Source organism: Mercurialis annua, linkage group LG1-X, assembly GCF_937616625.2.
Source record: "Mercurialis annua linkage group LG1-X, ddMerAnnu1.2, whole genome shotgun sequence".
Classification (NCBI taxonomy): Eukaryota; Viridiplantae; Streptophyta; class Magnoliopsida; order Malpighiales; family Euphorbiaceae; genus Mercurialis; species Mercurialis annua.
The window spans coordinates 13,467,567-13,485,944 of NC_065570.1; the positions used below are offsets into that span (position 1 = coordinate 13,467,567).

Genomic DNA, 18,378 nt, shown 5'->3' on the forward strand with positions numbered 1-18,378 from the left:
TTCATTATTTTTCTTCTTCCATGATGCTACCGTATCATTATCTAATCTTAATTTAATTTAATTTAATTTTTTAGTTTATTTCACAGACAATATTATTTTATTTGCCAATGTTAAAATAAAAAAAATCAGTTGATATCAACATAATATCAACATAATATCAACATAAAGTCAACATAAAATCAACAACACTGTGATATTACAATAATTCAGCAATCAATCATCATCAAACAAATCGTTCTGCAGAATTAAAAAAAATGCAGAAACACAAGAAAAATACAGAAATAACAGAATTGTATTCCATAAAATCACAAAATCATTCTACATAACATGAAATGAGTATTAGATTCTGTAAAGATACTCTTTTATATATGTTTAATGGTGAAAAAACAGTAAAAAATTAACAAATTACAGATCTGAAAATGAAAAAAAAAAGAACAAAAAAATTCAGATCTGAAATCAAAACGATAAAAGAAAGATGTCGGCGAGATGAAGACGAAACGGCGAAGGTGGAATGGCGGAGGTGGAACAATGGAAGAGAAACGATGGAAATGGAACGGCAGAGGTGGAACAATGGAAGAGAAACGATGGAAATGGAACGGCGGAGACAGATTGGTGCGAAAAACAAAAGGTGAGTTGAGAGAGAGAAGGGAGAGAAAAATTTGAGGAGAGAGAAAATTATTTAGTTTATGAGGGTTTGACTTGGAGTAGTATATATATTTGTTCCGTATAAAAGTAATAATATCCGGCGTGGATGGTAGTTTTCATATTGAAAATTCTTACCCGTATAAAAGTAATATTTTTGCAAATGTTAGATGTTTATGTAAAAAGCCCAATATATTTCATATAAATATCCCTCTTTCCCAACGGTCATATACATTTCACATCTTTTCTTCATCGATTCCTCTCTCTGCACAATCAAAATCAAAATCTTGTTCGTTTATGAAAACACAAGAACAAGATCTCTCAAAACTCACATGAAATTCTCATACCAGCGGAAGTTAATCCTCATACCAGGTGAATAATCTCTGATCAGTCTCTCTAGGGTTTCAATTTTTTCTTTTGTTTTTTAATTAATTAGGGTTTTGGCTTTGCATCCTTGTAGCCGGAGGTATTGCTATCAGTTGGATTCTTTCAGATGCAGGTAATTGATTTTTGTTCTTGCGTTTAACTTTCTTATGAGTTTTTTCATTGATTGAGAGTTGCTAGTTCTGAATCTAGTTGTTTTACTTGAAGAATCTCTTACATGTAATATTTAGCGTTAATTCTCAAATTACGCAGTATAAATCGCAAGAGAAGGCGTTTCATGAAATTTCAGCATTACATGAAATATATGTGCAGGCAGGCTGGCAGGCATTCAATTTAATTGCATTTTGATATTATTATGGCATTTTAGGCATGCTTCCTCTTCATTCTAAATGCTGTTTTTATTTTTTAGTTGAAAGAATAGAGTTCGGCTAGTTTAACTTTTTAAAGATGAGAAAAAAACTATTAACTACTGATTCTAGTTGTTTTTCTTGAAAAATCTCTTAAATTCAAATGTTCAATTCTTGTTAGAATTTGCCTTGCCAAACATATATTTGTGACCTGACTCAACTTTTAGAGCTGCTGCACTTTGTTTATAATTTTTGGCATCAAGTGTGTTTCAAATTTGTACATTATAAATCCTAAGAGAAGCCATTATGAAATATGAAACAAATTCAATTAAATTGTTTTTGGCATTACTATGACATTTTAGGCATGATTTCTCTTCATTCAAACTTTTTCTTTAAAATAACAGAGTTCTGGCGAATTTTTTAACCTTTAAAGATGATAATAAACTAGTAATGAAATTCAATTTGAATTGTTGTACTTTCTATAAGTTACATCAAAATGTATATCTTGTGACTCTCTTTTACTGCTATGAAATTGATCTTAATTCTGTGAATTGGGCTTGATAAATTTCCAGGCTATGTCACTGGTAGAGGAAAGCATGCAGTCTAACATATCATAGCACCTGACCATGTCCACAATTGTATCGATGTGACTTGGAGGGAGCAAAGTGGAGATTTCATATTATGCATACATGGACAGGTGTTATGATTTGTTAGAACTCAAAGCAAGGTTAAACTCACCTCAAAGGATAATCTAAAGTCCCAGCTAATTCTATATGTGAGTTTCAAAAGGTTAAAGTCATCTCCTTGTGGTGATGGCTCTGGAGCTGTTTTAATCTCATAGAGTTGGCATGTCATTTTTTCACCTACCTCTCAAATTAAGCTTGGGTATCTAGTCTTTACCTCTTAATAATTTCCAGGCTATGTCACTGGAGCTGCTACTGATTCTAGTTGTTTTTCTTAAAGAATCTGTTAAACTTGATGTTCCATTCTTGTTAAAATTGGTCATACATATATATGCATATGCTTCATCTATAAGTGTTAGCGTTAAAGTGTCTTTCAAATTACACAATATAAATCCTAGCGTTAAAGTGTCTTTGATGCTACAGGGTACTGATGAAGTTTCAGGATTAATGTCATTGGCCATGTCCACTATTCTATTAGGAGCAAAAGATATTTCAATACTTAATGATGCATCAAAGAAGCCATGGACTTCTTCTGATTGGTGTTTGCTATGATGGCTCTGTAGCTGTTTTAACCTCATAGACTTGGCAGGTCATGCACCTGCTCAATTAAGCTTGGGTAGTGTATATATAACTTGGGTATCTAGTCTTCACTTCTTAGCCTTTAGTTTGTCATGTAATGAAAAATTATAGTACCTGAAATGAAGGATACGTCTACAAGAAAGTTCCAAAGATTAACCAATCGTTAATTTCGTTATCAAATATTATTTATGCACTCTATAACAACAAGCCAAGAGAAGTGAAATTGACTCGCCGCATATTACAGGATTCTCTTAGAGGAAGCAGTCTAGCTTTGATGGTTACTTGTTTGGTGAGCACCGAGGAGTATATTATCTTGCATTATTTGCGGTGCCTTTTTAATTTCAGGTCCTATATTAGTGTTGATTACATGGAAACTGTGGTGCAATCAACGATTGACTTTTCAGGTACACAATTACTTGAAGCTGTTTATTCTTGAATTGGTGAATCAATTTAAATGTTAATGCTTTTCCATATCTGTGTGAATGAAGAGTCTTGTGAATTGGTCAATTTTGTAGTTGAACAAATTAAAAGAAAACAACTCTATGATAGCATCTCCTATTAGCGAGAAGTTAAACAAATTAGAAAGTCTTCTAAGAAAAGTTTTCACCCTCATCAACTCAAACGTAGACCAGTTTCGCAGAGAAGCAGTGCCATAGAGAAAAAATGTCCAGTTGGTTATAAGCCAAAAACTCCAATTACACACCATCAACTCTTTGTGTGGCTGAAAGATTAGATGATATTGTAATCTATCAATAGCTTGTTGTCCATATAGTGATTTCAATACAGGTGTGGTGGCCACCCTAGTGAATCCAGAAAAAGAGGACACTCCTTTTGGAGATTTTGTTATCTTCAGTAACATCCTCAGACGATAAAAGAAGAAATTGGTTTTGATTTTAATGAAGATGAATCAACTGTCAGCATCACTGTTGATAGTGATTCATATTTTTGGAGTATAATAATTTGAAAGTTTAAACTTCAATTTTTTCTATAATTTAAGCAGTTTCAAACTGATGTTATGTTTCATGTTATGTCATTAATTCTGTGTGCTAACTAAGCTGTGGAATTATTTGGTTTCAGCACTTCACTGTGTTTGGCTCGGAGTAAGATGACCGATGTTAAACTTACAATCATGGTTAGGAAGACATTGACTTGCAAATAAGAGATGACTTTGGCTATATTGAGGAAGAACTGTGAAGAAAAACTTGGATGACTTTCTTAAAAGATAAACCTACCAGGTTAGTATGTGATGCGTCACATATGAGATAGTGTATTACTTGTTATTGTGATTTGTTCCTGGAAGTGAATTTGGTTCGACGTATCTTAACTTTGTTGATGACACGGGTAACTTGGAATTTTTGGAAATTCGGGAAACTTGGAATTAAGTACATCTTCCTCTTCGGTATACTTTAAGCATGTTGCATCATTGTTTAGTTTTTGATTCTCAATCAACTTATTAAATGAGAATGACAAGTTGCGTGTGCAGGGTGGGAGAGTTTCCAATTGCCTTTTTTATTTACCAATTCCTCCGAATATTTTTGTTAATGCAGTGCCCTAGCTCGTGAGCTGAAGAAGATCAAATATTTAGGTGAAATTTCTTGAATATTAGTATTTTTTTTCTTGAAAATTTTGTGTTTACTTTCTAAGTTTTGTAGAATTGACAATGTTGTCAAATGAAGAGAAATTTAGAATAGAATTGAACCAAAACAAAAGGGCAAACTACGTGAATTGAAGATGGTATGTAGAGCTGCATATTCGAGGTACGCTTCTCTTCTAGATATATCTTTCTTGCGCTCTTCATGTAAAGTTTCTTTCTTATTATTCTAACAATGTCATCATGGAAAAACAATTTAATAATGACGATGGGTCTGGGCAATTAGGTGTTCATAAACTATTCTAACAATATCAACAACAATCGTTTAATAAAACAAAATTTCCACAAGTTTCACTAGACAATCAAGAATACTTAACACGACACCACCCTCTTAACGCATAACTCGAATTCACAAACTTTGTAAACTAATCTCGACTGAAAAAAATGCAATCACGGCATTACCGTCCAACAACAAATCATGGCAACCAAAAATAACACGTTATAAGCATTTAAAAACAGAACAACAAATATATAACTATATTCAAATGAAAACGATGACGTACAGACACGACTCGAAGCATTTAAAAACAGAACAAATGAAAACGATGACTTACAGACATGACTCGAATCCGAAGACAATTAACACATATCAAACAAATCAACTTGTGTGGCAAGAGATGAGATGATATTGTTTCTATCGATAACTTGTTGTGGAGATATTTGTTAGATTGCACTTTTGGATTGAAAGTTATTTTTTTGTTGGTTCTTGAAGAGCGATTTTCAAAAGAGTTGAATCCAGTAAAAGAGGATTGAAAGTTATTTTTTGGTTTGTTTCATAGAGTAATATTTTGAAAGTTTAAACTTCAATTTCTCTGTAATTTAAGCAGTTTCAAACTGATATCATTAATTCTGTATCCTCGGAATATTTGATGCGCAGTGCCAGACCAGCCTTTGGCCAGTTCAAATTCTTCTGCTGCTCAGACAAAATCATCAAGCTAGTTGTTTTTTTTTCTTTTGAGAATGGGGGCAACTGGTAGAAAATCTTTCTTTTCTCTGCTCTCCAATCTCATTTTTGAACTGAAAAAGTGGAGGGTACTTTGTTTTTTCTCAAACCATGAATAATTCAATTATTGTTTTGCTAGGTATTTCGATAATCATAGACAGTTTTGTGGAATCTAATGAACATACCAGGTACAAACTCACATCTTAAGGATGAAATTTTTGCTAATTGTTGCTTGGTTCAAAATGCCTTCTAAGTTTTGTAGAATTTGAGGTTAGAATACTATTGAATCTATACGAAAAACTACTTCCCGATTGCAAACGAATTTGTAACTAGACGTTTCCGTAATTTGTAAAAAAAAAAAAGTTTCCTTTAACCGTTGTCATTAATATCAACAACAATCGTTAATCAAAACCAACTTTCCACAAGTTTCACTAGACAATCAACAAACATACTTAGTGACAACGCATATTCAAACACGACACCAGACGCACAACTCGAATTCACAAACCTTGCCATACATATATTATGCATATGCTTGTGACCTGACTCAACTTTTAGAGCTGCTGCACTTTATTTATAATTTTTGGCGTCAAGTGTGTTTCAAATTGTACATAATATCCTAAGAGAAGCCATTATGAAATATGAAACAAATTCAATTAAATTGTTTTTGGCATTACTATGACATTTTAGGCATGATTTCTCTTTCATTCAAACTTTTTAGTTAAAATAACAGAGTTCTGGCAATTTTTTTAACCTTTACAGATGATAAACTACAAATGAAATTCAATTTGAATTGTTTTATGCTTTCTATAAGTTACATCACAATATACTTGTGACTCTCTATTACTGCTATGAAAGTGATCTTAATTGTGTGAATTGGGCTTGATAATTTCCAGGCTATGTCCCTGGTAGAAGAAAGCATGCAGTCTAACATATTGTATCGATGTGCTTTGGAGGCAGCAAAGTGGAGATTTCACATTATGCATTAGTAGTGTACATGGATAGTGTTGTGATCTGTTAGAACTCAAAACAAGCTCAAACTCACCTCAAAGGATAATCTAAAGTCCCAGCTAAATTCTATATATGAGTTTCAAGAGGTTAAACTCATCTCCTTGCAGTGATGGCTCTGGAACTGTTTTAACCTCATAGAGTTGGCAGGTCATTTTTTCACCTACCTCTCAAATTAAGCTTGGGTATCCAGTTAATAATTTCCAGGCTATGTCACTGGAGCTGCTACTACTGATTATACTTTTTCTTAAAGAATCTGTTAAACTTGATGTTCCATTCTTGTTAAAAAATTGGTCATACATATATCATATGCTTCTTCTGACCTGACTTAGCGTTAAAGTGTCTTTCGAATTACACAATATAAATCCTAGCGTTAATGTGTCTTTTGATGCTAGAGGGTACTGATGAAGTTTTAGGATTAATGTCATTGGCCATGTCCACTATTCTATTGATATGTCAAGGTAGGAGCAAAAGATATTTCAATTCTTAATGATGCATCAAAGAAGCCACGGAATTCTTCTGATTGGTGTTTGCTGTGATGGCTTTGGAGCTGTTTTAGCCTCATAGACTTGGCAGGTCATGTTTTCACCTACTCAATTAAGCTTGGGTAGTTATCTAGTCTTCACTTCTTAGCCTTTAGTTTGTCATGTAATGATTATAGGACCTTAAATGAAGCCTACAAGAAAATTCCTCATTATCAAATATTATTTATGCACTGTATACAACAAGCCAAGAGTGCTATATCGAGAAGTCAAATTGACTCGCCGCATATTACAGGATTCTCTTAGAGGGAGCACAGCTTCGATGGTTACTTGTTTGGTGAGCACCGAGGAGTATATTATCTTGCATTATTTGTGGTGCCTTTTTATCATGTCCTATATTAGTGTTGATTACATGGAAACTGTGGTGCAATATTGACTTTTCAGGTACACACTTGAAGCTGTTTATGCTTGATTTGGTGAATCAATTTAAATGTTAATGCTTTTTCCATATCTGTGTGAACGAAGAGTTCTTGTGAATTGGTCAATTGTGTAGTTGAGCCGTTGGACAAAGGGTGTATGACAGCCATAGAAGAAAACAACTCTATGATCTATTAGTGAGAAGTTAAACAAATTAGAAAGTCTTCTAAGAAAAGTTATCACCCTTAATAGGAAAATGAATTGTAGAATACAAGGCTTCCTTTTACTACATCAGCATAACTAACTATTGCTGATGTGGCAAAGGAGAATAACAGAAACAGAAAACACACATTCAGTGTGTGATATAAGCTTAAGCTACTAAAATGAATCTAACAACTAAGATCAGTCCAGATGCATTCAGCAGCAATCTTCACATGTGCACAGCAAGTAGCTCAGCTCTTCCAGATCAGCAATCCAGGTGAAAGAGACCACCAATGAGAAGCTCAGAGTAAAGGAATCCAATGACCAAAAATGCAGAAGTTGTAAACTGCATTACTTCTAGAAGAAGTAACAGAATAGATGAAGATGACCTGGCTTATTATGCCCCCTCAAGCTGGAGCATACAGCCTGATCAAACAAAGCAGGAGCCAAAGCTTTGGTGAAACTGTCAGCTAGTTGCCCAGCAGAAGCAACAGGCAAAAGATGAACTATATTCTTCTGAAGTTTGTCTCTAATCATATGGCAGTCTATCTCTATGTGCTTAGTACGCTCATGAAAGACTGGGTTATGAGCAAGTTGGAGAGCAGATTGACTATCACAGAAGATAACAGCTGCTTGAGGATGAGATTAAGACAAGTCTTTAAGCAAATAAAGAAGCCATTGTAACTCACAAGTAAGAGTTGCTAAAGCTCTGTATTCTGCTTCTGATGAAGATCTAGAAACAGTTGATTGTTTCTTAGATTTCCAAGAAATTAATGAATCTCCAAGAAAAATACAGTAACCAGAAACTGATTTCCTTGTGTCCATGCAAGATACCTCAAGACTCTATGAATGGCTTTGAGATGAACATCAGTGGGAGAAGCCATAAATTGAGATAATTGCTGAATAGCAAATTGAATATCAGGCCTGGTGGTGCATAAGTATAACAGCTTGCCAACTAGTTGTCTGTAAACTTGAACATCAGAAAGGGGCACTCCATCAGATTTGGACATCTTTTTAGAGTTGACCATTGGTGTGGGAACAGGTTTGGCATCAGAGAAGCCTGTTTCTGATAAAAGATCTAATGTATATTTTCTTTGACTGAGATTTATACCAGCAGTGGTCCTGGCAACCTCCAGTCCTAGAAAATATTTCAGAGGACCAAGGTCTTTTATCTTGAAAAGATCATGTAGATAGGTCTTGACATCAGAGATTGCAGAGGAAGAATCACTGGCTAAAATCACATCATCAACATACACAAGTAAAGCAATAAAGGAATGCTCACTGTGTTTTATAAAGAGTGATGGATCTGAAGGAGCAGAAGTAAAACCTTTGGATATTAAAGCCTCGGTTAGTTTGTTGTGCCACTGTCTACTTGCTTGTTTCAATCCATACAAGGATTTGTGAAGCCTGCAGACTTTGTTTGAAGCTTGAAAACCAGGAGGGACTGTCATGTAAACCTCTTCAAGCAAGTCACCATGTAAAAAGGCATTATTGATGTCTAATTGCTCCAATTTCCAACCTTTAATTGCAGCAACAGCAAGTAAGGTTCTTATTGTAGTCATTTTAGCCACAGGACTAAAAGTGTCATTATAGTCCAAACCAGGTTGTTGAGTGAAGCCTTTGGCAACAAGCCTTTCTTTATACCTCTCAATAGTACCATCTGACTTGTACTTTATTTTGTACACCCATTTGCATCCTATGGGTTGTTTTCCTGTTGGCAAAGTTGAAAGAGACCATGTACCATTATCCATTAAAGCAGTGAGTTCTGCTTCCATAGCCTTTTGCCAGTGAATATGTTTTATTGCTTCATTATATGATGTAGGTTCTTTTTCAGCAGTAAGAGCTACTGAAAAGGCTTTGTGTGTCTGGGATAGATTTGAATAGGTGTAGACATTTGAAAGAAGATGTGGTGTGGTAAGAAGATTTGCTGAGTGAGAAGGAAGGTTGCAGTGGAAGTCTTTTAAAGTAGAGGGAAATTTTATTGTTCTGCTGCTTCTTCTGAGAACTGGGAAATCAGCAGTTTGAAAAATGGGATTAGTGTGAGTGGGAAGAACAGGAGGAGAATTCCATGGAGAATTTGGAGAAAGAGTTGGAGCAGATGGAGAAGGTATGAGTGGTGAATCAAAAGCAGGATCAATGGTATGAGAAAAGGAAGGAGCATTTGAGGGAACACACTGTGAAAATCTGTGTGCAGTGTTTTCTAGAAAAGGAAAGCAATTTTCATGAAATATTACATTCCTTGAAATGAAAACACGTTTAGTAACAGGATTGTAGAGTTTATAACCTTTTGTGTGAGCTGGAAAGCCAATGAAAATCCCCTTTACTACTCTAGGATCAAAGCAAAGACAACCATACACTCTCAAATGCTGATAACCTGGTTTCTTGCTGAAAAGAATCTCATATGGGGATCAATCATCAATAACAGGAGATGGTATTCTGTTCATTAAGTGTACTGCATGCTCTATGCAGTGGTTCCATAGGAAAATTGGTATTCCTGCTTGATATTTGAGAGATCTGGCTATGTTAAGTATGTGTTGATGTTTTCGTTCAACAACACTGTTTTGCTCAGGTGTATAAACACATGAAGTTTGATGAATTACTCCTTTCTCAGCAAAGAAATCAACCATATTAAACTCTGCTCCATTATCAGTTCTAAGAAGTTTGATTTTCTTAGAAAACTGTGTTGCAACATAAGAGAAGAAATGCTGCACATACTGTCTTGTTTGAGACTTATGTTGCATTAAGAACACCCAAATATCCATATGAACGATCTCAAAAATAGCTTCTGTTTTAGATTCACTAACAGGAAATGGTAACTTTTTCTGTTTTGCCATATGACAAAAATCACAAACTGAACTCTTAGAACAAGTTATTCTAGGATCTAATTCATGAATCTTATTTATCCTCTGTGCTGATGGATGTCCAAGTCTGAAATCCCATAAGTCTGCATTTGAAAATGGTTGAGTAGTAACAGAATTACAGTGAGATGCTGTCTTCAGTTGTAATTCATAAAGTCCATTGACCTTTTTAGCTGATCCAATAATCATCATCTTGAACATGTCATGAATTATGCAATCATTTTGATAGAAGATTAAGCACAAAGAGGATGAGCTTGTCAGTTTACTTGTGGATATCAAGTTAAAACTGAAAGCAGGTACATATAGTACATTAGTTAACATGAGATAGGGACTAAGTTGAATGTCACCAATTCTGTCAACAGGGACCTGATGTCCATTAGGTAGTTTAACAACCATACCTTTTACAACTTTTGACCATTTGAATAATTCCATATTACAAGTAATATGATCTGTGGCACCAGTATCAATTATCCAATCACAGCATTTAGACTTTTCTGTTATAAAGCAAAAATGTGTTTCAGTACCTGGATTGCTGTCAGGCTTAAAATGAGATGAAATTGTGTTGACATGAGAACTGCCACCATTCTGTTGAATCAAAGCCAAGAGTTTTGTATACTAATCCTTTGTGAAAGGAAACTGAGCATCAGATTGTTCACTCTTAAAAGGGATCTCCCTATCATAAGAGTCTGCACTAGAGTGTTCATACTGATTATCAAACTCAACTTGATTAGCTTGAGGAATGTTGTTTCTCTTGTTTTTGAAGTAGTTTGGAGGATATCCATGCTTTTTATAACAAATGTCTTCAGTGTGACCCTCCATGCCACAATAAGAACAAATTGGCTTCTTGCTTTGACTATAGTTGAATTTCCTCTGTTTTCCATAGTTTCCAGAGTTGCCATGACCTCCAGAACTATGAAAATTCCCTCTGTAATTCACATATGACTCTCCTTGCTTAGAACTACCACAATCATCATGATTATCAGTAGAGTTTCCTTTGTCCATAAAAGCAATAGCATCATTACTTGAATTGATTAATCCAAATTTTCTCTCATGTTGGATTATCATAAAAAAGGCTTTATTTATGGGAGGAAGAGGTTCCATCATCATAATCTGGCTCTTGATAACTCCATAGTTATCATTTAATCCTTTTACAAAGCTGATTGCTATATCATTTGTAGAATAATCCTTTATAGTTTTCAACAAACTACAGGAACAAGCAGGAACACAATAGAACCTAGGCACAGGCCTTAGACTTGCAAACTCATCCCATAACATCTTGAGATGAGTAAAATAATCTGTTACTGACAAATTATTTTGTTTGAAAGAAAAAATTTCTTCTTGCAAATCAGAGATTCTAATTGAATCAATTTGAGAAAGTCTCTCCCTTAAATCTTCTCAAACATCAATGGCATTGTCTATGCAAGATAAACTATCTGAGATTGAATCACTTACAGCTCTTGTCAGCCAAGAACACACCATATTATTGCATCTATCCCAGGCATAAAATGAAGCATGATCTCTGTCAGGAATCTCAATTGTTCCATCGATGAACCTAAGCTTGTTCTTCGATATGAGAGCTTTTCTCATAGCTCTACACCACGAATGGTAATTAGGACCAGTGAGAACATTTGTAACCAGAAGAAGTGAAGGATTTTCACTTGGGTGAAGGTAATAAGGACTTGAAGGTATATCTTCAGGTCTGTAGTTATCTGCCATTGTTAGACTTTAAGCTTTGAGTTTCAAAAACAAGAGAAAGAAGATGATCAGAAAAATAACCGTTTTTCTGTTTGGCAACCAAGAAAATGAATGAGAAAATTAGAGAGCGAATTGCTCTGATACCATAATAGGAAAATGAATTTTTTTTCTCATTAACCAATAAAAGAATACAAGGCTTCCTTTTATACTACATCAGCATAACTAACTATTGTTGATGTGGCAAAGGAGAATAACAGAAACAGAAAACACACATTCAGTGTGTGATACAAGCTTAAGCTACTAAAATGAATCTAACAACTAAGATCAGTCCAGATGCATTCAGCAGCAATCTTCACATGTGCACAGCAAGGAGCTCAGCTCTTCCAGATCAGCAATCCAGGTGAAAGAGAAACCACCAATGAGAGGCTCAGAGTAAAGGAATCCAATGACCAAAAATGCAGAAGTTGTAAACTGCATTACTTCTAGAAGAAGTAACAGAATAGATGAAGATGACCTGGCTTATTAACCCTCATCAACTCAAACGTAGACCGGTTTCGCAGAGTAGTACCACAGAGAAAAAATGTCCAGTTGGTTATATAGTGATTTCAATACAGGTGCAGTGGCCACCCTGGTGAATCCAGAAAAAGAGGACACTCCTTTTGGAGATTTTGTTATCTTCTGTAACATCTTCAGACGAGATAAAAGAAGAAATTGGTTTTGATTTTAATGAAGATGAATCAACTGACATCACTGTTGATAGTTGGAGTATAAAAATTTGAAAGTTTAAACTTCAATTTTTTCTATAATTTAAGCAGCTTCATACTGATGTTATGTTTCATGTTATATCATTAATTCTGTGTGTTTGGTTTCAGCACTTAGTGGTGTTTGGTTATGCTTGGAGTAAGATGACCGATGTTGAACTTAGAATCATGGTTAGGAAGACATTGACTTGCAAATAAGAGATGAGTTTGGCTATTGAGAACTGTGAAGAAAAGTTGGCTATTGAGAACAAATGCGTCACATTTGTTTGACGTATCTTAACTTTGTTGATGACATGGGTAGCTTGGAGTTTTTGGAAATTCAGGAAACTTGGAATTAAGTACATCTTCCTCTTCGGTCATTGTTTAGTTTTTGATTCTCAATCAACTTATTAAATGAGAATGACAAGTTGCGTGTGCAGGTGGGAGAGTTTCCAATTGCCTTTTTTATTTGTCAATTCCTCCGAATAATTTTGTTAATGCAGTGCCTAGCTCGTCACTTTGTTTTTTTTCTTTTGAGAATATGAACCGTGGAAAGATATCCAATTTTCAGGATTGACCATTTATCTGGGGACAACCGGTAGAAAATCTTTTGGTTCTCTGCTTCTCCAATCTCATTTTTGAACTGAAGACGTGGAGGGTACTTTGTTTTTTCTCAAACCATGAATAATTTCAATTATTGTTTTACCAGGTATTTTCATAATCAGAGATAATGCAAAACCATCTGCTTCAAATTCTCGCTCTCTTCGCCATCTTGCTAGTCTTGTTTTAGGTCAAATGACAACTTAAATGGCAGAGTACCATTGTTGAACTTAGAGCAGAAAGCGGGACTGTGTTTATTTTACCAACTTTTTGTGGAATCTAAGGATCAAAACAGCGAGTGATTTGGAGAAGCTTGCACTTCATCATTTATGATATGTGTACTCCTAGTAGTGAATGCATAATGTAGTATGCTTATGACATGTCTGGCCACAATCATGCGAGTTCAAAACTTTCAGCAAAATTTTCAAAAAGTTCAAATCCTTTCTATAATTCTCTTAAACATTTTCAAGCTTCACTAGACTTTTCAACTCTGTGGGTGATAAACCTAATCCAAATATTCGTAGGTAGACAATTGTCTTTACTAAACGCATAACAGTTTATCATTTAATGCCAGTATATCAATAAGCGCAACATAAATATATAACTTGCTCGTGACGTAATAATACCTCGGTTGACGATATCACGGTTTGAAGTATCTTGAGCATGTTGTGTTGTTCCACTTGTCGTAGCTTGTTCCCATAGGTTAATGGGCTCACTTGGACCAACTCTTGAGTTTCTAAATCTACGCCTATTCCCCATTCGCCTGTTTCTTCTCCGTCCATAATCTTGAACTTGATGTCTATCTTCATAGACATTCCATCGAGTATCTCCATAAGGTTCCCCAACCATTGGTCTTGCTTGCTGATCAAAGGGATCCATCATTCCTGCCTGAAATCTCTCTTGTCCTAAAATAGGGCATTCTCTTGCAAAATGTCCAAATTGCCCACATAGAAAACAAGCGCCCATCTCATAACGATAAACACCTAGTTGTTCTCGACACATTGGACAAGCTGATGGTATGAGGTCTGAATATCTTAACCTGAGATTTTGGTAGATATGATCACCTCTTACACGTTCAACATTCGTGTTTGGGTTAACTCTTATAGGTTCTTGTAGATTTATGGGCCTTACCTGTGACTCATGGGTACCTTGTCCGGATCTTTCTAACACTTCCGGTGCACCATTATGAAATCTAGATCCTAATATGGTTAACTGCCTACATGCCAACATCTCATACCTATTCTCCAGCTCACTAATACGTTGACCTTGTTGCTGTATAAGCTGATTCATACTTAATACAGAACTTTGCATAACAGCAATTCCTGGTAGCAATTGATTTATACTGATGTTGGGTTGTGGTTGTTCTTCTAATACTGGTGCCTCTTCTTCAAAATCTTGATTCATATTATCTTCTTGATCATCAAGTTGTTGCGGCATTTCTAATGCATCCTCCATTCCAGCATTACCTTGATTTTCAACTTGTTCATGGTCTACTTCTTCCATCTGTACATGTTCATTTTCCCTTATGAAATTAGAGGATCCACCATAAGCCTCTTCTACACCTTGTGCACTCATAGCATGAACACCCAATTGCCTTTGATCTTCCATTCTTCTAATAACACACAAATCGTTCAATCTATTACCGAATCATAAACTAAACAATCGCAACACGGCTATACCATACTAACACGAAGAGCGCACATCCATATAATCAAATTTCCACGCAAAAGCAACATGTAAGCGCCTCAACGAACATTTAAACATAAGTTGAATATCTATGCATAAGCAGAATATCTACGCATGCGTATCTCGTCAAACAATCCTATCGAACGAACAAACAGCCTCGCTTCCTAGAGAGGAGAGTTGAAAATTTTAAAATCAAATGAAAACTGATCAAATACATGACTCGAATCTTATGTGCTGCAGTAGTCCTTAGGTAGACGGACACACAAAGCAGTGGTATCCTGGACCAACTGCTCTGATACCAACTTTGTCACGACCCAAAATCGAGGGTCGAGACCGGCGCTAGGGAGTGGGAGTGGTAGCTCCGAAACCCGTAGCAAGCCTAAAAATGAGTAGAAATTTTTCGCAATTCAAACATATATCATTATGTAAAATGTTTTCAGAAAATTTCTTTATACAATACAATTATATAGATTTCAAAATATCTAAATTACTTTCTGAAAACCGATGCGAAACGATATTAGAAATCAGGGTCTTATAAAGCGATATCTCGCATTTAGCATTGCCCTGTTTCAACTTATGCCAATTCATAAAATAATAATCAATTCCATTCATGGATAATTGGTAAAGAAATAACACGAATAAAAAGCGTGATTTATATAAACTATGAAAATACATTTATCATCTCAGAGTTAATAGCAAAATATCGTTTGACACAAAATATTATTTTTATACTGACATCTACTGACTACTGCAGCGCTAGGATTTGAAGCATACTTCAATACATATACTTAAAATATTGCAGACTTCCGGAACAAGAATGGAAGTCCTTGCCTTCAAAATACTATCACCTGAAATAAAACACTGTTGGGGGGGGGGGGGTCAGACGACGCTGAGTGAGTTCATATAATACTGCAGACAATTAATAAAAACAAAACATATTTTTATGTATCCAAATACGGAACCGAATGAAACCCTAAGTTCATTATGTTTCTTATTCATTACATTTATTATTCATTATGTTCTTCCGATTACGATCATACCGATACAATTCAAAGCTTAGTTATTGGCCCAAGTCCCGAGATAGTTCAACCGAGTTAAATGGGAGAGATACAGGTCCCGAGATAGTTCAACCGAGTTACCTTGTATCTCGATTAATGCAGTCCCGAGATAGTTCAACCGAGTTACTAGCATTAATCATTTTCTGAAGCAGTCCCGAGATAGTTCAACCGAGTTACTAGCATCAGTCGATATTAAAGGATATTCTTTATGGCTTCATATCTTACTGAATATTCGTTTGTATTTTATGTATATTCAGTTTATTATGACTGGTGTACACACAGTTCTATTGTTGCCCAATAGATAGCTCGTTTCATCGGATCTATATAAGGGTTTTAAAACATTTAAATGCAATAAAACAATTTAAATAAAGCATTTGGTAAAATAATGCAAGTATTAAAAATCGACAGTATTAATATAAACTCACCACTTGCTATTCCTAGTTTCCAAACCGGATAACGCTATGTCACGCTCCTCGAGTTCCAGGTCTCGTCGGTAGTTGCCTCGCCGGGTCTACACAAATACGATAACTAGACTCGATTAAAATGGATTCTAATCCGAAGGCGTTCTAGCTATATAATACTTAGCGAATAAATTCATTTCTATTGCCTCGGAATTAATCGACAATCTTTTAAAAATATAACTTCGTGTAATAAATAACATTAGTCCAAATGTTATTTATTAGTTATCCAATTTTGCTAAATTAAATTAATTATCGAGATAATCGATAATTAATTTAATAATTCCCTTTTCCATATTTTATAATCAACTTTAACTCAAAATGTCAAATTAATAATCAAATCATTAACGAGTTAACATTTTGTTAACTCAAATCTAGTTTTTCCAAAACTAGCTTAACTAGTCGACTTTGAACTATTAAAACGTTCCCGTAAAATAGCCCAAGTACCAAACAAACTTAACACTCTTATAGTCCGTAATCCCATCTACAATTTTCCTTTAGGTTCTAGACTGAAATAATAGTCCTAAGGTGTTGAAAATTTGTCCCGAAGTTGGTTCCCTAAAACTGTCATATTTGGCCGCAAAACATTCCACCATGGCTGCTGTTTCGGGCTAAGAAACAGAGCACGTAAACTGGTTATAATCCAAAACAAATTTAATATTCCTATAGTCCATGACGTCCTTTACAACTTTCATTTAGACCTCGGACTCAAAATCAAACTCGAAGGTGTCGGAAATTAGCTCCGAAGTTGCCTCCCCGGGCTGATTTATTGACAGCAAAACAGCCCTAAGGGCTGCTGTTTGCAGTCAAATCTGCAGCTATCATGCCACTGTTGTGGCAGCGGCTGTCCCACATTTTTGTTCTTTGTTCCGTAACGAACACAATGACACCAAAACCGACTCATTCCGACATTTCGTCAGCTCGCAATCCTCTCTCAAAGTTAGCTCCTCGCTACGTACTAATCCTTGTTTTAACTTATAATTTTTCACTTATATTAAAATTCTAACACTAGACTTAAACACCATTCTTATTATCATATAACCAACTTCATTTTAACTTTAAATATGTATCTTTTATACATTTTTCTTGCTTTTAGAATTATCTCTTAAAAACGCTTCAACGTCAACTTAAATTGTCGTAACTATTCGTCGCGAAACCTTTAAACAAACTCTTATTAATCCGAACCAATTACCATTCGAATAGGGGCTGTCTTAGTGTCAAAATTACACTCCCTACGACGGCCGAGGGCTGCGATTGCAGCCCTCTAAGAGCTGCTCAGCTCTGCTCGCAAGAGCAGAGCTGAATTCTGCTCTTGGCAGAATTCTGCTTGTGAGCAGAATTTTTTTTTTCTGCTCTTGGTGAGCAGCAATTGCTGCTCACTGGAGCAGTTTCCGGCCGTCGGAGTCCGACTCCGACGTGCTCTCGAGGCCTAGCGAGATTCTTCCATTTACACGCTCCAAATTACAACAATCACAACCCTCAAACTCACCAAAATCAACAACACATCACAATACTAAAACCTACCAAAAACCCTAACACTTTCTATCATCAAATCACCAAAAAAAAATCAATAATTCCATGAATAGATAGCCTTACCTTTATCTCCCTTGAATTTGTGATGATTTGCCTCCAAGCTTGATGAATTTGATTGAAAGTTGATGGAGTATGGGGAAGGGGTAGGGGTTCGGTTCTTAAGGGGAAAAATGGAGGTTTATGATTTTTCTATCTTAAGCTATATGAGATGAAGACATCAAATGACTTAATGATAAGGAGTGGTGGATATTTTACTAGGTAATTAGTGGAGGAAAAGGACACACAAGTGCCTCAAACTTCCCACTTAAACCAAATCAACTCTTCACTTTTATTTTTTCAATTTAATCTCAAATCTTTTTCGTAATTAAATGAAACCTCGACGGTAGTTCATCAATAATAAATAATGGACTTTA

General features: G+C 35.3%; 2 protein-coding genes and 1 long non-coding RNA gene across 4 annotated transcripts; 1 reads left to right on the forward strand and 2 right to left on the reverse strand.

The window, feature by feature from the left end:
- The first annotated feature begins 870 nt into the window (after window positions 1-870).
- Window positions 871-2,159, forward strand: LOC126665668 (uncharacterized). The gene is made up of 3 exons (XR_007637676.2): window positions 871-1,014; window positions 1,103-1,141; window positions 1,946-2,159. It is a non-coding gene; the product is annotated as an uncharacterized LOC126665668 (long non-coding RNA).
- An 8,651-nt stretch (window positions 2,160-10,810) lies between these two features.
- LOC126665339 (uncharacterized) lies at window positions 10,811-11,911 on the reverse strand. Its single transcript, XM_050358112.1, has 2 exons — window positions 11,597-11,911; window positions 10,811-11,470 (listed from the first exon to the last, which is right to left on the reverse strand). Exons 1-2 carry the CDS (start codon window positions 11,909-11,911, stop codon window positions 10,811-10,813), a joined length of 975 nt encoding a protein of 324 aa, XP_050214069.1.
- Window positions 11,912-12,177: 266 nt separating this feature from the next.
- On the reverse strand, window positions 12,178-18,162 carry LOC130014544 (uncharacterized). Of its 2 annotated transcripts, XM_056106123.1 has the most exons (3): window positions 18,029-18,162; window positions 16,400-16,485; window positions 12,178-15,777 (listed from the first exon to the last, which is right to left on the reverse strand). In XM_056106123.1, the coding sequence occupies exon 3, from the start codon at window positions 14,836-14,838 to the stop codon at window positions 13,795-13,797; it is 1,044 nt and encodes a 347-aa protein (XP_055962098.1). In that variant the 5' UTR covers window positions 14,839-15,777; window positions 16,400-16,485; window positions 18,029-18,162; the 3' UTR covers window positions 12,178-13,794. The 2 variants fall into 2 exon arrangements, with proteins under 2 accessions (XP_055962098.1, XP_055962099.1); XM_056106124.1 differs by lacking the exon at window positions 18,029-18,162 and having other exon boundaries at window positions 16,400-17,651.
- Between the last annotated feature and the right edge of the window lie 216 nt (window positions 18,163-18,378).

Excerpts from the sequence above, each read along its gene's own strand:
- LOC126665339 (XM_050358112.1), bottom strand. The coding sequence starts at position 11,911 with ATGGCAGATAACTACAGACCTGAAGATATACCTTCAAGTCCTTATTAC. Across the intron at positions 11,471-11,596 it reads GCATAGACAATGCCATTGAT|ATGTTATGGGATGAGTTTGC; the intron begins GTTTGAGAAGAT and ends ACTCATCTCAAG.
- LOC130014544 (XM_056106123.1), bottom strand. The coding sequence starts at position 14,838 with ATGGAAGATCAAAGGCAATTGGGTGTTCATGCTATGAGTGCACAAGGT.